General features: G+C 42.9%; 1 protein-coding gene across 7 annotated transcripts in view; it reads left to right on the top strand.

Moving 5' to 3' along the window:
- Positions 1-23,030, top strand: part of NPL (N-acetylneuraminate pyruvate lyase) — a 29,365-nt gene that overhangs the window by 2,488 nt on the left and 3,847 nt on the right. The window contains exons 2-12 of one of the 7 annotated variants that reach the window (XM_081120662.1): positions 261-346; positions 7,869-7,942; positions 9,242-9,329; positions 12,031-12,088; positions 13,466-13,541; positions 15,120-15,212; positions 15,958-16,106; positions 16,232-16,278; positions 18,555-18,639; positions 21,326-21,342; positions 21,450-21,489. In XM_081120662.1, the coding sequence (XP_080976788.1) occupies positions 279-346; positions 7,869-7,942; positions 9,242-9,329; positions 12,031-12,088; positions 13,466-13,541; positions 15,120-15,212; positions 15,958-16,106; positions 16,232-16,278; positions 18,555-18,639; positions 21,326-21,342; positions 21,450-21,489 (795 nt within the window). In that variant the 5' untranslated portion in view covers positions 261-278. Of the gene's footprint in view, positions 1-260; positions 347-7,868; positions 7,943-9,241; positions 9,330-12,030; positions 12,089-13,465; positions 13,542-15,119; positions 15,213-15,957; positions 16,107-16,231; positions 16,279-16,829; positions 18,060-18,554; positions 18,640-21,325; positions 21,343-21,449; positions 21,501-23,030 lie in introns of those variants that run through there. The other 6 variants (XM_081120659.1, XM_081120661.1, XM_081120660.1 and 3 more) reach the window with 6 other exon arrangements.

The raw sequence follows: 23,030 nt of genomic DNA on the forward strand, positions 1-23,030 counted from the left end.
ATTGCCTCAATCATCTAGATGAAATTGGAGGCCTTTCCCGTGGTATATGTGTTGCCAGACCACTGCTATCCTGACTTTAAAAAATAGTTTCCCCTCCTTTAGCATTAAGTCCTAAAATCCTACTTTCTCACTTACTCTCTGTGTTTGCATGCTTGTAAGCTTTTTTCACAGTTCTAACTGGTAAATGGACTTTGCCCAGAAGTTTTATCATTAATTGACATTCCTTGGAAAAGAGAGGAATTCTGTTCTATGTTTTCCAGACTTTTTTCAGCAGCTCAATGGCCTCCCCGAAGAAGAAACTTCAAGGTCTGGTTGCTGCAACCATCACGCCGATGACCGAGCACGGGTAACTACCATTTGTTGTCACTCTACCAGAATGGACAGATGCGCTCTATATAACAGTCACTTAAACTCTGTGCTTTGTGGTACTGTTGCCAAGTGGCAGTTTCCATCAGATGTCCACCTGTACTGTCTCTTGCCCCAAGTCAGAGACAAGGTCTCTATATCTCAAACAGTGCAGAAAGACAGAAGGAAAGATATAGCAGCTCACCTTTCTCCCAGGGTCTCTAGCTCCACAATGCAAATTCCCCTTGGATTTCATCACAGTCCTCAAGGCCAGTGGAATTGGGTAAGACTTTCCTTTTACCAAGATTTCACCTCAAACCCTGGCCTGGCCCCTCTAGATCCTGTCTCTAAACGTCTGCGTGATTCCACCCCAGGCTGTTCATTGTCCTGATGAAAGTGGAGAAAGTAGCTGTAAGAGGGACCCCTTAGGCGTGTTTATAGTCTCATTTCAACATTGGTTACATATTGGGGAGCCTCCAGGAGTGGGAGGTAACAACAGATGATTGCTGAGAAATGATAGGCCAAGTAAGTATTTTGACTTCCAAATGAATAGTATGGCCGTCCCTTTGCTTAGACTGTCATAATGGTCATGTACCATACATGTCCACACACGACATATAACCCCTCCCTGGGCATTGCCACTTAGAAAAAGGAAACTCATCTACCTCCTGAATCTAAATGTTTTTGACCTTTTGAAGGAGTCAGTCTGCCAAAACTGTCAGAATTCTGGCTCCTTTAAACTTCTTCTTTCTTCCTCTATAAAATATGATGATTATGCCTACACCATGGAGTTATGAGCGTTAAACGAGATTATCCGTAGAATAGTGCTTAGCACAGGATCAGTGTGCACTTAGGTCAATATGTTTGAACTGCTTTTTGGCATAAGATGAGATAAAAGGAAGGTGAGGAATTTAAGATATCTTTAAATAAGGGTTTTACTTATTTTTGGTCTTCTGATGCCGAATTTGTAAACGTTAACCCTACTCCTTTAAAGTAGATGAAATTTCTTATAACTTTTACTGTTCTCATTCAAAGTTGGCCATATTACAGTTTTCCTTTTAGATCATTGGCGTTCAAGACTTCCAGCTTCTAAGATTCATGAAAAAAATCACATCTTTGTTAGGTCTAAGTAAAACTTTTGCTGAGATGCCATTTAGAGTACTCAGTGGTTAGTAGTAATTTTTTTTCTGTTGCTTCTCCCTTTCCACAAGTTGTAAGAAAGACTGAAGTCAGCTCCTTCTCATTGTGTCAGTCACTTGGACAGATAAAACAGAGGACATGTGACTGCATGAGCAGGCAGAATTTACTTCCTGTATGGAGTGAGATCCTGCTTGCAAACTCAAAACTCTGCATCTGGTGATGCCACTTTAATCTCTTCAATCAGACCCCTCTTAGCCTAGAAGAGGCTTCTTAAAACAGTCTTGTTTGTTCATCTGGGACCCACTGAGGGTGTCAGTGTTTCTTCCCCATCCTGCTGTTTTCCTGGGACACCAGGCCCCATGTATGGGAGATTGCTCTGCGGTTCCTTCTCCATTTTCCAAATACCTCTGGCTCTCCTGCCTCCATTTCACTATTTCCTCTTTTCTCATCAATTCAAGTCAAAATAAGAACGCACTTTTTGTAAGAGACTTGTAAAAATTAAATTAGTGCCTTAAAAAAAGTATATAGCACACAGTAGGCACGTAAGCTATGCTGGTTCCCTTTTCTCCCACCACCTGCTCCATCCAGACATTCCTATAGGTACAAAGCAGGTTTGGAGCACCCACCAGGAGTAGGTGGGCATTAACTTACTTGCCCACAAGGGAATCTGCACCTCAGACATGTTTCCAAGAGACAGGACAAAAAGAAGGTCACATAGAATCTCACACCTGGACATCTCCTGGCGGCCTCCATCATGGGAGTTTTCCTACCTGGCTTGTACTGTATCCCATGGCCTCCATGATTCAGGAAGGCTGAACAAGAACTATTCCCCTGCATTCTTTTTTTCTTCTTGATTCTAAGGAATTCTCATTACTAAATCAACTCTGAATATAAGTTCATGTCTTCGAGCAGGGAGATTGACAAAAATTCCCCATTTTCCCTAAAAAGACTGAGAGGATCCTTCCCCTGTGATCCCACAGGACCCTGTGCCTACCTTTTTCTATTACATCAGAATTATTTGTTTGTAGTGAGTATTACAGTAGCTGTTACATAGCTGTCCCTCCCAGCAGGCTCTGAGTGACTTAACTTTATTCGACAGGCATTTCTAGAGGACCAGGCAATACCTAAGGACTGAGCATGCATCCTACTGATCTTGATATCTTCAGCATCTAGCTCAGTGTGTGGGGAATTTTGCTATTTCGTGAGTGAATGTACTACAAGGATGATTAATGCCATTGGTCAAGAGAACAAAGGAAAGGAGACTAATCCTGTGTGTCAGTCATCATGCTGGGCATTTTAATGTACATGTTCCAGTGTAATCTTCACAGCCACTCTGTGGCAGAGCTATTAGCTCTATTTTTGCAATGAATGAGACCAAGATCCTAAAGATCTTGCCCTTAGCCACATAGCCAGAAAGGAAAGTCTCTCTCTACCCAGTCTCTCTCTACCCTGTCTGTTTCTACACTAGAGCAAAAGACTTTTGCTTTCCTTAATTGTTTCAGAAAGTCACTTTTTCCTTTGGGCAAGTATAGTCATCAGAACAGAAAGTCCGTTTCAGATTGGCCACAGTGTCAAGAAAAAAAGCTGTGTTTTCTCCCTCGAACACTCTTGACCTCACCGTGGGAATCTTCACCACATTCTCTAGTAAAACAAAACCCATTACCCCAGTCAGAAAGGGCCTGACATGCTGGAGTCAAGTTGTACAGATTACTGTCTTTTTAACTGTGTTTGGGAGACTGAAACCCACATGCCCAGAAAACGCCCTGGCATGGTGGGGCAGACATAATCCCTTCCCACTTCTCTGCTGAAGGAGCTTCGAAGTAACCAAGTAGTTATTTTGCCAAAAGTACACATAACTTCCATTGATTTTAAATGCTGAAAAATCCAGGTGAGAGGCAAAAAAATCGGAATGTCAGATTCTCTGATATGCAGGCCAGATCATGCCCATTGTGAAAAGGGCCTGTCCTGTTGATTCTGCATTGTTGAAGTGAATATCTTTCCTGTGTACTGTGTGCCAGGAGAGAAAATAAACAGCAATAGGGGTTTTTGTCTGAAAAGACACTTCAGAAAAATTCTATTATCCTTATACTGTAAGAAAAGAGACAGATATAGTCTACATGTGGTTTCAGAGTTCACTCACTTAGTGCCTTGATTTGTGGTTAAAAATAATTTGATTTAAGGTCCCTACCCTAATGGAGTTTGGAAGTAAACAAAATGTCTAAGACTAGAACATTAGCTAAATTATGTTCGTTTGTACAGTGAAATGCTGTGTAGCCAGTATAGTAACAATATCTAAAGATGTGGGGAAATAGTCTATTTGGAAGGCTGTGAAAATAATATTACAATAATGTATAATATGCCTATATTTATTTTAAAAATACTATACAGTATTGTGTATTTGTGAATAGAAGAATATCAGACTAATAAGAGTAATTATCTCCAGGGAGATCCTGAGTGGGGTTTTTTTCCTTTCTTATTGTGTGTATTTTCTAAAATAAATTACAATAGCTTCTGTAATATGAAAAAAAGTTAAATACTTTTATTTAAAATATAATCATGGACCTACGGCAAAGAATATGAACCCACGGGAACTGAAATTAAGTTATTAAATTGGAGTTTAGAATGAGAATGATTACAGCAAGCATGGGGTTTGGTTCTGGGCCAGTCTCCCTCGAGGTGGCCAGTGGTGAGATGTGTTCTTGGGACTCTCAGAGGAAGAGAAGATGCAGTAAAAAGTCAGTCCAGCTCTTTCAAGTGAACTGTCTGGGGCCACCTGTCACTTCCATAAGCACCAAGCCCCAAACAACCACTGAGAAGAACAATTAATTCTCATTGTTGCCTTCTCTCTAGTGGCTTCCTGGTAACTGACACAGTGTCTGCAGCAATGGACACGAATCCAGATACCCTGGGGAGGTAGAGTGGGTGGGAAACAGGGAAGAGAGCAAAGTCCCCAGAGATAATTATCATCCTATTATCACCCTAGCCCTGCTGTTTGGGTGCCTCTGTGACAAATATGGTAACGGCTCTGGGTGATTTCACCCGGCTCACTTGTGACTGGGGCCCCTGAGCATCTCTGCCAAGGGCTGCGAACTTGCACCTGCAGTCAGACAGGGACCTGAAGTCCCTGAGGCGACCCGGGGCTTTTGTGCCTCCATGGGGGCAGCCACTGCGCTCCCCAGCCACTTGGTGCTATATGGAAATGTAGGCCTGACCTTGTTAGATCTTCTGACTTTTCAAATAAAATCATTTTTTTAACATGACCAGAAATTTTAACACTGTGAAAGTCAACAAAACACATTTGGAGGCCATCCTTTCTCAACCTCTGATCTCTCTAAGGGGATTTGGTAGTTCCAAAAAGCCATAAGTCTCAGGGCATTTAGGGTGACTCTGTCACTGCCCCAGAAATTCCACCATTAGTATCACCCCTGCAGGCTAGAAGCATTTCATAAGAAGCAGCAAACTTTCTTGGAGGGGTAGATCATCTCTCTCCCATTAGCAACCCTAACCTGAGTGAAATTGCCGTAGCTTGTCAATCATCCAGGCCTAAAGGGGGGGAGGTGGTGGGAGACAGTGTAGATGGAAATACTGCCCACTGAAGCCATGAAATGGTGTGGAGTTCACTGAGGAAGGAGAAGAATCAGTGGGTACTTGCCTGGATCTGCCTGACGGTGCAGCTCACCCCTTAGGAGGAGTTCACCAGAACAGGGCAGACAAATAGCGGCTCTCAAAAATGTGACAAAGAGGGGGGATCATGGGATTTCATCTTGATTTTTATTCCAGGTCCACCTCCTCCCTGAAGTCCCCTTCCCAGCCTCCCTAATTAGAATGCTCAGTCCCTCTTCTGACTTCTATTCATGTAATTTTTAACTCATAGCCTTCACCATACTTGCCTCAATATTTTAGTTATTTATATACGGCAATCTCCACTCAGTTAATGTAACAGTGAAATTTAAAAGCATCGTGCAAGTGTGAGGATGAGCACTTTTAAGGCAGATCATGGATGTGTCGTTATCATTGTAAGTTCCCACATCACAACTCCTGTACCAGCCTTTGTTGAGCATCTGTGCTGTGCTCGGTGCAGACTGGAGATGGCAAGGTATGAAAAGCACCGCCCATGCCTTCGGGAAGTTCTTGCTGCAGCCTGGAGGGTGGGCATAAATAATTGATGTTTATGATAAAAGCGATGTGAACTTGGCTGAGGGTGTGAGGTATTTCTGGTTTTTGTCACTGAGGAGTAATAACAGTAGTAATGATTGAGCATGTCATTGGAGCCTGAAACAGTGCTGAGCAATCGTGCTGGCTTGGCCATTCGGGGCCCACTTGGTAGTGGGGGTCTCTGCTGAGTTTAGGAGCCCAGTTTGGGGAGACACACATACACCCTAACAGACTGAGTAGGTCAGTTTCTCTCTGTAAGAATTTCTGAGGATGTAAGCAAGCTTTCCAGTTTCCTTTCCCAGATGAGAAAGCATTAAATTAAACTAAAGGATGCACAGTGCCTACCAGGCCTGGACCGTCCAGAGCTCTACAGGCTTCTCCTTGATGAAAAAGACAGAGCTTCTCTCAAAGTCTTTGAGTAAGTGCGGGAATGGGGAGGTGTTAACACTTCGGTGAAAGTGTAGAGGAGCCACTGTATTTGAATCTGTAACTCCAGCACAGGTTATTGCCCAGTGAGATTCTCCCCAGTTTTCTATCTGATTCAGAAATCCCCTGGCTTTGTTGGAACTGTTTCTTGGTTGTTCGTATGAGTAGATGGACATCACTGGTCAAAACCAGAGTTAGTGTCACACAAACAAAGCCCCTGCTGATTGTTCCTGCATCTCAGAATTTATCCCAAGTGGGGAAGACCTGATGGAAGCAGCAAGGAGCTGGTGTACTGTAAAGATACGGTTCTAAGTGCTCAGACATGCCCAAGGCGCAGAGATTTCAAGAAGCTGAGCAGGCCAAGCTGACCTAAATGAGGGTCCTGAGATGGGCTGTCTAGGCAGCTATCACCCCCATCTTATCTTCAGTGAGTGCAACCTAAATTCATTTCTGTCGGCATTCAGGGAGCCTACCTGCTTAGCAAATCTGAGAGGCCCGATTTGGCATTTGAACAAGTGAGGTGAGGAGGGGAAGGTAATGAGACCTGTATGCGAGCCATTCTGGAGGGAGCCTGCTCCCCTTGTAACCCTTCTAAGGACATTACAGCACACCAGGGGCAGGCTCAGGCTGGTGTCTTGTCATTTGCTTGTGTGGGCAGTGATTGCTTGTGAATTCCTTGTTTTTGTCTCAATTGCTCCCATTCCCTTTGACAATACCTAGTGGTGTCTTTGTTTTCCATACGAATCGGATTTTTTTTGTTTGGTTTTGTTTTTTAAGGACTACAATTAGTACATAAGAAAAGAGTGTTAATAAGATTGAAATTAAATTAGGATTTTCTGGCCCCACTGACAAAAATGCACATGGTGGCCAACTAGTACTTGGTGTTCTTGGCAACAGTAACCATAGATTCCACAACGTTTAACACAGACTTGCCCCCACAGCCCTCCTTTGTATTTTCACTCTCCGTCCCCCATCCACCCCACCTATATTTTGATTGAGACCAGGCAGCTTTACATGGTTTGCGTTTGAGTCAGTTTCTAGATTTCACAATCGATATGATTTTAAGGAGAAGAGCTCTTATTGCCTTAAGCATCAGATCCTTCCAAGGTCAGTACTCTGCAGAGTGTATGCAGACGACATGGGGATCTTGTTACCATGCAGATTCTGACTGGGTAGGACATGGGGGGCTTGGGACTCTACATTTCTGAGACTCCCCCAGATGCTGTTGTTCCCCAGACCACACTCTGAGAGGTAAAGTGACAGCAAAGTTCCTTTGCAACTGGTAATCCTCTTTGATTTAAAACTAGCAAATACAGATGGAGTTAAGTCTTTGTTTGTTGTCACGAATATTAAGTGCTAAAATTTTTAAATTAGTAAGATTGAATTTTCCTATTTTGTAAGCCTAAGAAATGATTGCTTCTCACCAAGTAGAAAATGTTCTCATTTAGCCATGCCCCCAAACATCTCTCTTCCCAAAAAGGACAAAAGATGATTCAGTAACTTCATTTTAAATATTACATTTGATGATTTTTAATAATTAAATGTAAAGCCTTTGTTGATTAATAGTGTTTTGCTCATAAAAGTGAGGAACATGTGGCTGAGCAGAGAAATCACCAGACTCAGAAGAAAACAAAGCAAAAAAACTGGTATTATTCAGAGGAGGCTAAGAATTTCACAAATTGACGAGGTGGATTTTAAAAACTATTAACAGAGAGCAGGTTACAGACTTGGGGACCGATGGAATAATATTCTACAAAAGACTAAATATACATTTTTCCTATTTGTTTTCCTGTGCCTTTTAGAGAAATCAACTTTTCAGTAATTGGTCAATACGTGGATTATCTTGTGGAAAAACAGGGAGTGAAGAATATTTTTGGTAAGTCATCTTTAGAGATTTCTCTACATAACTCTAGCTCTGTCCTTAGAAAGTAGCGAGGAGGTCACAGTGTCATTGTATCCTAGGTTATGACTGAGCCTGGTTAAACTATATCAAATTTGTGAATTTACAGACTCATCAATTTTAGACCTAAAAAGCACCTCAAGAGATTATCTAATTTAGTGCTGTGCCTTCAAAACAGATAAGGTATTGTTTTTATCCCCATTTGAAGAAGAAAATTGATGGTTTGGTTTTGTATTTAGGTTGTCCAAATCTATTCAGCCAAGAAAGTGATAGAGGAACAAGACCCAGGGTTCACTGTCTTAAGAATGTGCTTAATTCTCTCTTCACCCGGACCTTTCTTATTGTACATGTAAGAATCTAACTGCAGCACATAAAAGAATCACAGGTCTAGCAGTTACCCTCATTTATTCATAGATGATAGAAATTAGAATAATCAGACTTTGAACATTTTAAGCCTGACAACCATACTTACCTGCGACTTTGCTGCCGCTTGAGTTGTGTTCTGGGCCTCAGCCCCTTGAATTAGTTGTCATTCTAAGGTCACTACACCTTGGCCCCGAGCTGCTGCTCTACCAACAGGGTCCCCTTCAGAGCTGGAGGCACCATGGTCATAATCGGAGCAGGCTAAAACTTCTGTGAAAAGGTGATCAGGCCACATGTCACAACCAAACCCTGATTACAGAACCACTCAGTGTCCCCCTACAGCTCCAAGCCGTAGTAGGGAAGACATAGTCTTCCTCCTCAAAGGGCTCTAGGGAGCATGTCTGAGGTCTCTCAAGACCCCAAAAGAGTGATAAGAACACTTTCCAACTCCCCCTCGCCTCCCACCCTCCTCCTTTGTCCCAGCTGAGTGCTCAGTGTTTGGGAATCCAAAGTGCTGCCATATGCATCAGGCCCAGTGATGTTTCCTGTGCCATTTGCCTCCTTTCTGTGACCCATTAAGAGAGGACTTTATTAGAAGGGGAAGTTTTAGAGATTTGCCTAAAACATGGGCAGTTCTCTTTGCTCTCTATCCCTGGTAGTAACGATGACAGGTTTGTAATTATAAGTCAGGATTCCCCTTCCTGCTACTTTCAACAAGGTGAAGATGGAAAAAAGACTGAGTCTGAGGTGACGATGGAAACATGGCATTTCCCCCTCCCTGATTCGACCCTCTGGTATTTCCCCGTGTCACTTCCTCCTGAGCTGGGATTTCTGACCCTGCCCTCCAAGCGCCGGTGTTGGATGAATGAAAGTTTTGGTTGGTTCCACTGACTGCCTCTTTGTTTGGAACAGTGAATGGCACAACGGGAGAAGGCCTGTCTCTGAGCACCTCAGAGCGTCGCCAGGTTGCAGAGGCATGGGTGACAAAAGGGAAGAACAAGTGAGTGCATAAAAACACCCGGATAAAAACACTCATCTGCAAGAGCTGCATCGAGTCGCTGGCTTTTTCTTGATGACACAGCCTTCCTGCCTTCTGGTCACAAGTCAGGCTCGAGGTCAGCTTGTGGGAAAATGAGCAGGGACCCGAGGATCCCAGCACTTGCACAAGGAGCCCAGGTAGAGGAGCACCCTTCTTTCTGTGGAAGGGCAGTCGGGCTGCAAGACACGCCTGGCTCACAGGGATTCCTTCTGGAAACTGGAGCCTGCCTCTCATCTATCCACCAATCAACCCTCTTAGGTTACCTGGCCTTGGGCTGGAGGGATAAGAGGGGAAGGTGCTGGTGACTGACTCTGCTGGGCTCCTGGCTCTTCTGCTGAGATAGTCATGCTCCCTCCCTTCTCGGGATGGGACCTGATGCTTCTGTCAGGCCCACTTCCTTACAGGTCTTCTCCATGCACACGATCAGCATGCTCTGTGGGGCTTCCTCTTGCTCTCTTGGCGGACTTCCTGTGTCCTCTAAACTTCAGTGTAATGATATCTTCTCATTATAACTCTCAGTTCATGTCACAGTAAAACAAATAGGACAGTGTCAGTTCAATAAGCACATTCAGTTAACCAAGTTTTATTTGTTGTCTATTACGTTGTGTATTATGCACTGTGCCGGCACCGGGGATATAAAACAAGATCCCTGCCCTCAGATTGCTTACCATCCAATGGAGATGTCAGATCATGAAAACTAACACTCTATCCCTTCTGATAAATAGTATAAACAGGGATCAGAGGAGGGAGTGATTGATGTGCTGTAGGTGGGAGCAAAGATTGGAGGTAAATCCCAAGTGAGCCTGCAAATTAAAAGCAGGACTAGAAAGCCAGGCTGCCTGAGTTCAGGGCTTCTTGCCAGCTCTGTGAGCTCAGGCAAGTCTTAACCACCCTGTGCCTCATCCGTACAATAGGAATAATAATAATCTCTATCTTATAAGGAGCTGGTGAGGATTCGAACAGTGCCTGACACATAGTACTAAGTATCACATAAGAATTCGCTGTACTTACTCGCAGTAGATGCTGTGTTCATTATGACTTTTGTTATCATAATTGTTTGATGCTGTGAAAGTCAGCAGATGGAGGACTGAGAAGGCCACTTGCATTGACGTGGAGGAAGTGACCAGTGACCTTGGAGAGAGCAGAGCCAGTGGGGGACGGCAGTGGAAGCAGGCTGCAGTGCTGAGGAATGCAGCCGGCCTGTGGAAGTGGGGGCAGGGGAGTAGCTTATTTGCAGAAAAAAGTTCTGGGGAAGGGAAGGAGAGATGGAATGGTAGATCAGGGAGGAGGAAGGACCGCTGCTTTTCTTCAAGTGGGAAAGTCTTGAGCATGTTTCTGTGCTGAAAGGACGCCGCCATGGGAGAAGAGATTGAAGAGAATGGAGAACTGATGCCTTGGCTGGAAGGTCTTGGCGGGCGAGTTTGAAATAAAACCTAAGGTAGGTAGGGTACCTTTAGATGACAGTCAAGAAGCTGCGTGCAAAGCATAGATGGCGACACAGCCCAGTGCAGAGGGGGAAACGTGAGGGAGTCTATATGTGAAAGCAGCTTTATCTCTGGTGTCTAGGAACTGAAGACATCTGCCCAGAACAAGGAGTTGGGATGTGGTTTTGAGCTTAAGGAGAATCGTGACGATTTAGAGTAGCTACTGCAGGGATTGGCAAGGCAAGTGAGTCAGGTCGACCAGAAGGCTCTTTGGAGCCTCCTCCTGAATTGGGGAATGACAAGGTTGTATTTCAGCCATGTGGTGGCTTTCTCTAGCAGCAGGGCAGAGGGGAGCAGGAATGGATGAGTGCTTTCACTTAGGCCTGGAGAAAGGGACCAGGAGATCACGCAGTAAAGCGCGGGCCAGAGTCAGCAGGTCGGCCAGCTTCCTTCTCTCCGAAGTGTCCCCGTCTCCTTTAGCGATGCGACCCGATCCTGTCATTTCCCGGCTCGTCCCGGTTCACCTCAGACCGAACAACTCAGGAAGCAGTGCAGGATGCCATGATTGGGCCTGAGTGGAAATGTGGTGTCTCCATCCCCTGAGGGTGGGCTCTGTGTCACTCAGAGTCCCTCAGAAGACTAGCGGGGATACCTGGATCCACAGTGGGGTCTTAGTAATCTTACCCTGAAAAGACCAGTCTCTCTTTGGCCTCTTGCCCCGGGGGCCACATGGATAACCTCTGAAGATGAACATTGGAATTTCAGAGAAAACCTCTTAGGACCAAATTCTAGGGACTTACAAGATAGGAAAAAGCTTTTTACAGTGAATTTATTTCTCATATGGCTGGTTCCTGGTTGCACTCTTTGAGGAATCTCTTTATTTCTATCTCTCACACAGAAATCTCAGTTTTACACCTATCTTTATACACATTAGCACCATCAAATACAGCATCTAAAATAATGCTTTGTCAAAAAAAGTACTCAAGTATTGATTAATCAGTTACTGGTTTCAAAATTCTACTGCTCAGTTGAACCTTAAATTTTATTCTCTGGACACTCTTTTTTTTAAATCGTGAATTAGATAAATTATAAATACACCACTGCAGAATGTAATAGTCATTGTGATTGAGATTAATCAAATATTAGCTAACTGCTAAAACCAGCACAAACCAAGATAGTGCAGCCCCTCTGTGTTGTCATAAACTTCAAGTGATGCAACTGTGCTTTCTCTTTTGCAGGTTGGATCAGGTAGTAATTCATGTAGGAGCCTTGAGCTTGAAGGAGTCCCAAGAACTGGTATGTGTGTAGGTCCATCTAGGAGAGAACCACTTGAGGGGCCTCCATATTTATGCCAAAGTTAAAATCAATACCAATTTTGCTATATATTATATGCTGTGCTGGAGAATATAAGGTATAGGAACTCAGGCACAGAAACAGGCACAGAGCCCCAAAGAGAATAGCCCAAGGTAATAACTGCCGTAGCAGACGTTTGGAGATGGAGGCACCTCTTTCTCTAAGCAAAGGAAGGATGGGTATAGACGCAGCTAAGTTTGCAGGTAAGGAGCACACTTTGGGCCAAACTGTTTTCTCTAGAAAGTAAAAGGCAAGGCCATCTGCTGGGCATACAGGGGATGGAAGATAGGGTTCAGCCATGATGAATGGTAAAAATTGAGAATTGCTGTCTGGAGAGTGGGGGAGAGAACTGAAACAGGAAAGATTGCCCTGCCCCTGTTCATAGCACTAGTCACGATGGCCATTCATCTAAGGATGGATGGGAAAATGAAATAGGTTAATACATACAGTGGGATATTATTCAGTCTAGAAGGAAGGAAATCCATCCTGTCATATGCTGCGATATGGATGAACCTCTTTGAGGACGTTACGTTAAGTGAAATAAACCAGCCACATGGATAAGAAGGGACTGTTCTGTTTGGTCTTTGTCCCTTTTCTGGCACAGAGCTCCTAAAACCCTTGGAATTTCCTGGGGTGAGAGCAATAAAGGTGTCTCTTTTAGGTAATGAGATAACTTTTGTAAAGCACCTAAGAATGGGGCTGGTTGCCAAGACAACCAACCAAGTGAATAATGGATTACAGGGGAAGGGGCTGGAAGTTGTATTACTCACCAGTGGCTAATGATTTAATCAACAGTGCCTATGAAATGATGCCTCCATAAAAATTCAAAAGGGGGGTTGGTGTTCAGAGAGTTTCCAGTTGGTGAACAGGTGGAGAGTTGGGGAGAGTGGCATGGAAGCCCTGCACCCTTTCCCCATGCCTTGCCCGTGCATCTCTTCATCTGGCTGTTTCTGAGTTTTATCCTTTATAATAAACTGGTGATCTAGCACAGTAGTAAAATGTTTCTCTGAGTTCAGTGAGCCATTCTGGGAAATTAATCAACCCAAGGAGAGGGCTGTTGGAACTTCTATAGATAGTGAGTCAAAATCACAGGTGATAACCTGGGCTTGCAACTGGCATCTGAACTGGGGGAGGGGAATAGGGGACTGAGCCCTCAAGCTGTGGAATCTGACTCTTTGTCCAGGTAGTGTGGGAATTGAGTTGAACTGTAGGATACCCAGCTAGTGTCAGAGAATTGCTTGTTGGTGTGGGGAAACCCCCACACCTACACACATCAGAATTATGACCAGATCCATAAGGGTCTTTTTTCTTTTTTTCAAGGCCAAACATGCAGCAGAAATAGGAGCCGATGGCATCGCTGTCATTGTACCTTTCTTTCTCAAGCCACAGAACAAAGGTAATTAGGTCTAAATGCACAGTGCTTCACATGGTTCACTTCTTCTTGCCTTCATTCACAATGGTTATATTCAACTCGTGAAAGAAAAGTTTTATGGACTGGACACATGACTTTGCAATGGTACAGCAGTTCTCCAGAATATTTAGTCTCCCTGGATCTGTAAAAGAAAAGACTTCATTAAAGGATTTTGGCTCTTTTGCCAAGTAATCTGACTGGGTCATCCATCAAGCTCAGGTCAACCTATAGGTGCCTGTGTTTGGGTCAGGTGTCTACTCCTGGTTGTATGAGTTGTGCAAAGGGTCAGAGTCACATGGCAAAGCATGGGACCATTGTTCTCAAAAAAGTGGAATGTAAGTGCTAAACATTTTGAGAGTCAACCTTCTATATAAGGTTGAGTGAGTGATGGATTTGAAAAGAGATTTCACAGAAGCATCTACTGTCTTCCAGAATATCAAGGTATTGTTTTCTCCCCCTCTACACTCTTTATAAAAACTATTTGTGGTTTCCAAGTACCCTGAGTCTTTTTATTCCTTTTGATTAGCAAAAAAGGAAATACACATTTTAAAAGGATTAGAGACAGACAAGATGTTATTTGCATGCATGATTAAATAAATCCATAACTATATGTATAACGGGTTGAAATTATCATGAAATAACACCTATTATTGGTAGAGAGGAAATAATTGTTAATATAGATAAGTACCTTAAATGTTGCTATTTGGGGAATTTAAAATGAACATTTGTAAAGTTTTTTTTTTCACATGGCTTTAAAAATTTTTATATAAATACTTTTCCCAAAAGACAGACACGAAGAAAAGAACAAATTTTACATAATGCTTCTTTCAGAAATATTTATCACAGACCACACGTCATCACAGTTTTCAGGTGAAGAGTGTAAGATTCTCTCTCCCACTCTCCGGTGGCATGAGAAGCAGTGCCACTGGATTTATTTATTATCTGCAGCAATGTTGCAGTTGGAGCTCACCTTGGGTGAGGTACAAAGTCCCAGTTCTTCAGTCAACCAGAGGGAGCTCTCTTCTGATATACCTGGATTTCTCCCCCAAAGGCAAAAGTGCGAAACTCTGGTTGAATTATTGTGGGCCGTGCGACTACTCGTCACTTCCCTCTTTGAGCAGATGTTGCCTGTCCTTTTGCTGTAGAATTTCCTCAGTCACACCTTTCTTATTCTGATCCTAATACAAAGTCTTAGCTGTTCATTGACCTCACTTAGCCCCTCTGGGGTCAGAGAATGAGAGTCCTACCTGACGGGCTTCTCGTTTTTGTTAGAGTATTTCATGAGCTTCTCTTGTAGGGGGAAGGTTCACCAGTGTTTTAATAGTACTTTAGAATGATGGGAAAGGGATCATCTTATTTTGACCTTTCTACAGAAGGGAAAATAAAACTTCCAATGAAGTGAGTTGCAAAGACATGGCAGTAAGCAATCTCAGGGATGGTAAGAGGGGCCAAGAATTTCCCGCCCCCGAAAAGGATGGCTGCCTTTCGTGAGATGGTTCATCTACCAGGGAAAGCCAGCGTTTTACACGTGTTCACATCCTGACTTTCCTGCTGTTCTTTCAGATGGCCTCATCGATTTCCTAAAGGAGGTGGCTGCGGCTGCCCCGGCACTGCCATTTTATTACTACCACATTCCTGCCTTGACCGGGGTAAAGAGTAAGTACTGCTTCTTTCCATTTCCTCCCCTCCCCCTCTCACATCCTGCCCTATTGCACTAAGAAACCCCACTCCCTCCCACCCACTCCATGGCATGAAAGCATAACACTGTTAACTAGATGGTTCCAATTACTCCAAAATAAGTCATTCTTAAAAAGTAAGTCAGCCCTTGTCAATCACTGACACCACCTTATAATGGAAGTCAAGTATGAAAGAGGAGTTGACCCACAGGCACGACCAGCAGACACCTTGTGTCTATCACACACACCCTTCCTCCTCATATGGGAGGGCACAGCCTGGAAGCCCCACTAGGACAGGACTGTGTCTGCCTTGTACCCTACTGTATTCTCAGTGCCTGGCACATAGAAGGGTACTCTGACCTTTTCTCACTTCTAGTTTTTCTTTTATTACTATACTTTTCCAGTAAGAAGATTGTTACAATTAAAGGAAAACTTTAAGGAGATTATTTTTTAAATTCCATTCCTAACTTTCTTAAAAATAAAAATAGAAGTTGTGATCCATAAATATCCATCGACAGTCTTCAAGGAATGGAAGACTTGGGGCTATAATTTGACAAGTACATAAGACCTGCTAGGCAGAGGGCAAGGGGTCATGTCCAACCTGCAGTCATTAAGGCTGAGAATAGCTCCTGGCAGCTCAATGCATATGTATGGGGCTACATGAGATGTTATTTGATATTTTCTGGAGGTGGGCAGATTAATGAGGCATTCATTGTTTTGAGCAGTTCGTGCTGAGGAGCTGTTGGATGGGATTCAGGAGAAGATCCCCACCTTCCAAGGGTTGAAATTTAGCGACACAGATCTCTTAGACTTTGGGCAGTGTGTTGATCAGAATCGCCAGCAACAATTTGCTTTTCTTTTCGGGGTGGATGAGGTAAGGCACCCTTTGGCATATCCCACAGGTTAGTTCCCCCCAAAACAATTTCTGGAGCTGCTTATATAGTAGCATCTTATCTCTCTTTTCATAAAAGTAAATACTCCTTGTCTGTTTTTGATTAGCAACTGCTGAGTGCTCTGGTGATGGGAGCAACTGGAGCTGTGGGCAGGTAAGCAGGACTCATTTTTCCCAGTGGTTACACATGTATAAATGTAAAATGTAAAGCTCCCCCACAGAGGCATTCATCTCCTAAGTAGTAATACTTCTTGTGTGTACACTTTTCTTTAGAAGTTGCCTTTTTTCCCCACAATCTTTCAATGAGAGGGAATTAAGTAGGCTTTCTTCCCCACAATCTTTTCAGTGAGAGCGAATTGAGTAGGGCTTAGCAACTCTGTCTTTTTTATTAGAAGCAGTCAGAGGTCAGCACACGAGCTGAGAGCGTGCAGAGAATTTCTTGGTCAGAATTTATTTGGTTACAAATAACAGAAACCCATTCAAACTAGCTTATGTGAACTGAGATGTTGTTATCAAATCCTAGGAAATTATATAAAACTCAAGAGGAGGAAGTGTAGCTAGGCCTAAGAGAAGACGAAGATTCAGACCTACAAAGCTCTCAGCAGCCAAGGCAGCTCGTCCTCCATCTGTGGTCCTCTGGAGACGCTCCCCTCTGCATCTCTCTGCATAACCCTTTATCTCCTCTTTCTCTCTCTCTCTCTCCAGATGGGCTTTCTCTGCTTCCGAACACACGTGGCCCACCGTGGCTGCCCAAACATGGCATCTCAGGATATCCCTAGTCACGTGTCCACCTGATGTGTCCTATCATCTGCAGCCAGGATAGTAGAATCGTGTGGCCCGATGCCTACTCAGCAGAAGGCTCAGGGAAGGCAGGCAATTCAATTAACATGTCCACTGCACGTGTTAACCGAATTCATTAGAAATGTGCCTGCAAGCAGACTGATGGAAATATTTGCACTAACTGAAAGTGCCTCTCTTCCCTGCAGGAAACTACAGGGGAAGCAAAGTAATAGTCACAAGATGTCTTGGTGAGCATGGCTTTGATGAAGAGTAATTGAGTTAGCTGGTCTTAATGGCTTGTTCGCTCACAAGCCAGGAGGGTCTCCATGGTCACTGTAGGGCCATTTCTACCAAGGAAACCTGAATGCCTGCATCTGCTGACCGTGGAACTTTTTCTCTCCTGGAAATTGTGACTTTTTTGACTCTTGTTTTTTTTTTTTGGCCTCAATACTAGACATTTTAATTCTGTTAATGTAATTTATAAGCAGAGTGCATTTGGTTAGACTTCATGTCTTCTTAATTATAATCAGGTTCCTCTCTGTCTAACTGAGGTCATACCTAAGACCCCTGGGATTTGAATGTAGTTCTGTATCCTGAAACTCCTCAGACATCCATGTACATATTGGGACTTAGGGATATTTCACATCTACAAGTGACTTTTCTCAGCTATGATGTTTTTTTTCCCTTTATTACCAGACAATAATATGAACTTCACGTTCTTGGAATCCCTTGCTATTGACTCCAGTGTCTACATACATGAAGGACATTCTATTCTTGTTACATCAAGATAAGCTTATTTTCTCATACTGACTTACTATACAAGACGTTGTTAACAAATGGGGAAACATTCTAGCTATAAATTTGTATAACCTATCTTTCTGGTTTCTCTAAGGTGTTAGTGATTAGTCAGAGGTATTTGTCTCTATTACTAAAGTTAGAACTTGTTTTTTAAGTCCACAAGACCATCAGATCGAATAACTTTTGAGTTGGATTGTAACAGAGGGCATGAAGTGATGGAAACTTCATGATAACTCTGTAGCCCTTCTTGAGCCATGACTTCATCACAGCGAAATAGAAACCGGGCCTACCTTGCACAGCGTGGAGAGAATGCAACATGATTTATGTCAAGCACCTAGAATATAATAGGCACTTCATAAATGGCCTCTCATTTTATTATTGTCATTATTATTTTCTAATATATAAATTGTCAAGGAATTTAGGTAATCCCTTGGGATTTGCCCCTTTGACTTTGGTGCCCCCTTCAGCATAAGGCTTTTAGGACGCACGTTTTACCCACAGCTCTTATCCTGCACTGGGCCCCTGTGCGCCCTGGGGCAGGAGTTGGCCTCAGTGGTTCCTTACTAAACACACCTCCATCCTTCAGTTTCTTCTTCTTTTTTCTAATTGTATCCTTTCCCCACTTTTCTTCGTTTTCTTTATTCACTTGGCTGTTCTCTGCCTCCTCTTGGCATTGCTTAGTGCTGCCAGAAAACCCAGAACTGAAGACACCTGACTCTCTAATAGGTTAGGGCCTAAAAATAGACCTGGAAGCTCTGTGTATTTGCTCCTTGTAAGCAGCAGTGGGGTTTGAAGATCTGGACCTTTCCCACTGGGTTATTGGTTCTACAGTATGTGCTGTTTTCTTTTCAGTACCTATAACTACCTGGGGAAAAAGACAAACCAGATGTTGGAGGCTTATGAACGGAAGGACTTCTCGTCAGCCCTGAATTATCAGGTTAACTGTTTTTTCCCTTCACCTAAATCCCAGCCTGGGTTCTTTCCCACTTGAGAATTCTTAGTCCCTCTCATCCTACCATACCTGCTCTCAGTAAAATTGCCTAGCTGCCTCTCTCTTTCCTTTCCTTCTGTTTCTCACTTTTCTCTTGTTGAAAATCAAACCTGTCCCCATTGTTTGTGCCCCCTACATGTCAAATAGGACAGGCCCCATGCAGGAATGACTCCTCTCTGTTCCTCCTAGAAATGATCTTATTTTTACCTTATGTTCAAAGCATTTTTGTGACTATAAAATAATAGTAGTAGATTTCTGGGGAAATGCCCACATGTCATCTGCTTGAGGATGCCATACTTGAGTCACCAGAAGCTGTGAAGCTGGTGACCTAAAAATTGGGAGACTTAATTCAAAGTCAGAGCAGGTCAGTCCCCTTCACCTTGGAAATGTGCTGAGAACAGAAAACAGGGAACAGGAGCCTGGCTTTGACATAGGAAAAGAAAAGCAGCAGGAGTTCCTGTGTGATAGGGAGGAGCCCAGGGGAAATGGTGGCTGCCATGAATGTTACATGGAAGACAACCAAGCTGTACGGGGGGAAAAAGAGCCTTGCTGGGTAGAACAGGTCTCAGCAGCTGGGTAGTGTGTACTTCAGATAAATGGAATGAGCTGGAAAGAAGTAGAGTTGGCACAAGAGAAAGACTTTTGGAGGCTAAGAGGCACAGGGATTTTCAGGATAATGAGTGGCCGAGAGGGGTACCCCAAGAAACCAAGTGGGGATGGAAAACATAAGCAAGATCAGAGTAGGTGCCTATCTTGAACACTGAGCCAGCCTAAATCTACTCCCTACTTAAAGTTTAAACCGCAGTTTAAATATTTACCTTTGGTCAGCCCCAGACCAGGTGAAGCTGAGAGCAGGAACAGGGTAGGGACTGAGGAAGTTATGCCAACTAAATTCAACTAAATCCACAAGACTTTGATTTAAATTACGGTAAGAAGTCTGAATTGTGAGGACTCTGCCATTCCTTTGCATTCATGGTTTTCTTTTTCCTTAGTTTCCCAGAATAAGTTATTTCTGAAAATTCCCATCTGTTCTGAGCTGAAAGACAGGGGAAGCATAGGCTGGAGAAAGCTCTGTACCAGCTGCGATACGGACCCTTAATGGTTCCTTTATTTGGCTGATCCAGTTTCCGTCTCTTTTTTTTTTCCCCTTAGTCCCACTCAAATAAACTATCCTACTCAAAACAGTATTGGTAAGGAAGTCAGTCTACCACATTCTCTGTTTCTTTTTATAGAAGGCAAGTGGGTCTCGTTTACTCATCTACGCATATGCCAAGGGTTGAGCCGAGTGCATATTTCAGTAAAGCTTTTCTCTGCCCTAAAGGAGTTTGTAGTGGAGTAAAGAGGCAGCCAAGTAGCAAATTAGGGCTAACCTTAGTCATTCTCAGGGACTTAAATCCATTTTGTTATATTTACATAAGTGAAATAACTCATGTACAAAGATATTCCTTCCAGTAGATTTATGATAGCAAAAGATGGAAACTGCCCATATACCAATCTATAAGGAAATGGTTGAATACATTATATTTGAGTTACACAATCAAATTACATATAGCACTTTAAAAGGATGAGATAGTTTTATATGTACAGGTCCAGAAAGATATCCACTATATATTAAGTGGAGAAAAAAAAAGCAGCAAGGTACAGACTTGTGAATGTGATGTGCTATAGTTTGGGTGTGAGAGGAAAAAAATATACATATATGTCTGTAAGGCTCTGGATATTTAAATTTTATTCTGCACTGATTTTTTATCACTAGTATACAGTTGATGAAAACAAGATAAAAGTAAAATGTTATTGAAAATGCATCTCTTAATGAGGTGGATGGGAGTCTTTTTATATATGGATTAGTTCATGAAATCATGGATGAATATTACCTACTGCTGAGTTAAGGTTCAGCATCAATACTCTTTCTGGTTTTTGTTTTTAGAGAAATAAGCGCTATGAAACCATTTGTGTAAATTACGAGATAAGAATGGAAGAAATTTTATCTCAGTGCCACTCAATTCTTTTTGAGTCACATTCCAAAAATCAGAATGCCCAATCATTTACTGATGTTCAGCTGACAACCTGAGTGGCAACATTGAAAGCACTGTTGGAGGCAAAAACTGAAAACCTCTGATTTTTATGGAGGACTCGTTATCCATTAGTTAGAGGAACCCTTGGCCACTTCCTTTGTCGATGCCAATACCAACATGTTGATTTGCTCCTTTATTTGGTTCCCAGAGGTGTCCCAGGGCAGTGATGTGGGAGGTATGTCTTTATTTTGTCAAAAGTGGGAGAAAAAGGACCGTGAAAGGACAACCCACACCTCCATTGTGTGTGAATTCTTACTCTGATCAGTTTTAGAAATTAGCACTTATGGAAGTTGAGTGTCTAGACATTGATTCCCATAAATCTTTGCCTTGGCCAATTGCCCCTAAGGTGTCTTGGAAAGTACCCCAGAGGTTAGTGTACCCATTTGGAAATAACTGCACTATCTGATAAGTTTACCTACGTAAGCTTGATGGGTTAAAGGCTTTCTTCCTTATCTTAACTCTCTATCGCACAATTCTGTCATTGGAGCTTCTTTTCTGCGTGGGTCCTGGATGGATCTCAACCATCCTCACTTGGCTGTTTTTCTGCATTCTGGCAGACCTTCAGAAAACTAAGGTGTGTGGCCTTTTTGGTTTGGGGTTTCTGTAATTTGACCTCTAAGTTCTTTAAATCATCATCACAGCTCAGTCATACTGACTATGGATTTGTTTGTTCCCTTCCAGTTTTGTATTCAGAGATTTATCAACTTTGTGGTCAAACTAGGTAAGTTTCCTGTTTGTCTGCTACTGGGGAATATAGGCCTTTCTCCTATAAAGGAAATGGACTTTCTCCGAGGATTTCAGAGAAAGCGATGAGGCATTTTGATCAGGTTCTCTGAGGCTTCAACAAGAGCACCTTTTAATGCTCTGCTGCAGGCAGAATTATTTCCAGTACTAATCTCCAGGGCCAACCTGATGAAATGGAGAAGGAAGCCCAGTTGGAAGGTCTTGGGCACCTTCCTCAAACCTCTGTCTTCCACGTTAGCACTTTGTTCACCTCTACACCCTGCACACACACCATTTTCTATTCCTTCCCCCCTCCCTTTACTTGCTTCTACTCATTCAAATTCCACCACCACGCTGTGGCTGATTTCAGGCTAAGTGCTCGGAGGAAGGCAGTCTGAATATAGATCTTACTAAATTGTGAATGACTGACAGCTCTCCCAAGAGTATCTACAACTTAAAAAGAGTTTATAAACACAACTAAGTTTAAATGGATGGAGGATTGGATAATATGACAATGTAAAATTTGAGGGAAATATAGTGAATTTGAGTAGAGAAGCCTCTCCAGAGTCTCCTACATCTTATCCTATAACACATGACAAATACCACCATTCACTCCACTTCTGCAAGAGATTGGCCCTTCCTGAGAACCTGGGTCAAGTCCAGGAAAAGTTTTAGACTTATTCTTGGCAAGCCTCCTACCTCCCTTTCAGAGCCTTTCTGACTTATCCTAGCAACTGCTCCTGAGCCTGAAGCGCCTAGGATGTATTATGTTCCCTGTTCTCACTGGGTTCTCAGCAAGCTCTCTTAATCCTTCAAAGACAGTGTTTCCCATTTGTTCTTCCACTTTCATGATTTTTGTCCTATTTGTGTGCCACCAGTACTATTCATGACCTATTATTTCCTTGCCCTAACCAATACTTTTTACAAAATTGTGGGTTGGGTATGATAGTTATATGTTCCTAAAGTACACTGAAGTAGATATTGAACTATTGAATTTTTAAAAGAACTAAAAGTTCACCTGTATATGTAAGATTGTTTTGCATACCAGCACTGATACTGGAACAGTTTTACAAAATATAGCTCTAAGACATTAGCTGAACGGACTAACTTTTGCCAGAATATTTGCATTTTAAAGGGGACTCTTGAGGCCCTAGCTGGTTTAGTTCAGTGGTTAGAGTCGGCCCACAGACTGAAGGGTCCTGGGTTCAATTCCAGCCAAGGCCGCATACCTCTGCTGCAGGCTCAATCCCTGGCCCCAGTCAGGACACGTGCAGGAGGCAGCCAGTTGATGTTTCTCTTTCACATTAATGTTTCTCTCTCTCTCTCTCCCTCCCCCCCCCTCCACCCCCCCTTCCACTCTCTCTGAAAAGCAGTGGAAAAACTCAGGTGAGGGTTAAAATATATAAATAAATAAATAAAAGGGGACTCTTGAAAATAGTTTTTATGTTCCAAAAGAACATATCTTAAAAACCTCATTTCAGATGTTCTTGGGAGTTGGGGTTTTCATGATTTAGTCAAACAGAAACATCTTAAGAAACT

The sequence above is a fragment of the Miniopterus schreibersii genome, assembly GCF_964146895.1.
Source record: "Miniopterus schreibersii genome assembly, chromosome: 19".
Classification (NCBI taxonomy): domain Eukaryota; kingdom Metazoa; phylum Chordata; class Mammalia; order Chiroptera; family Miniopteridae; genus Miniopterus; species Miniopterus schreibersii.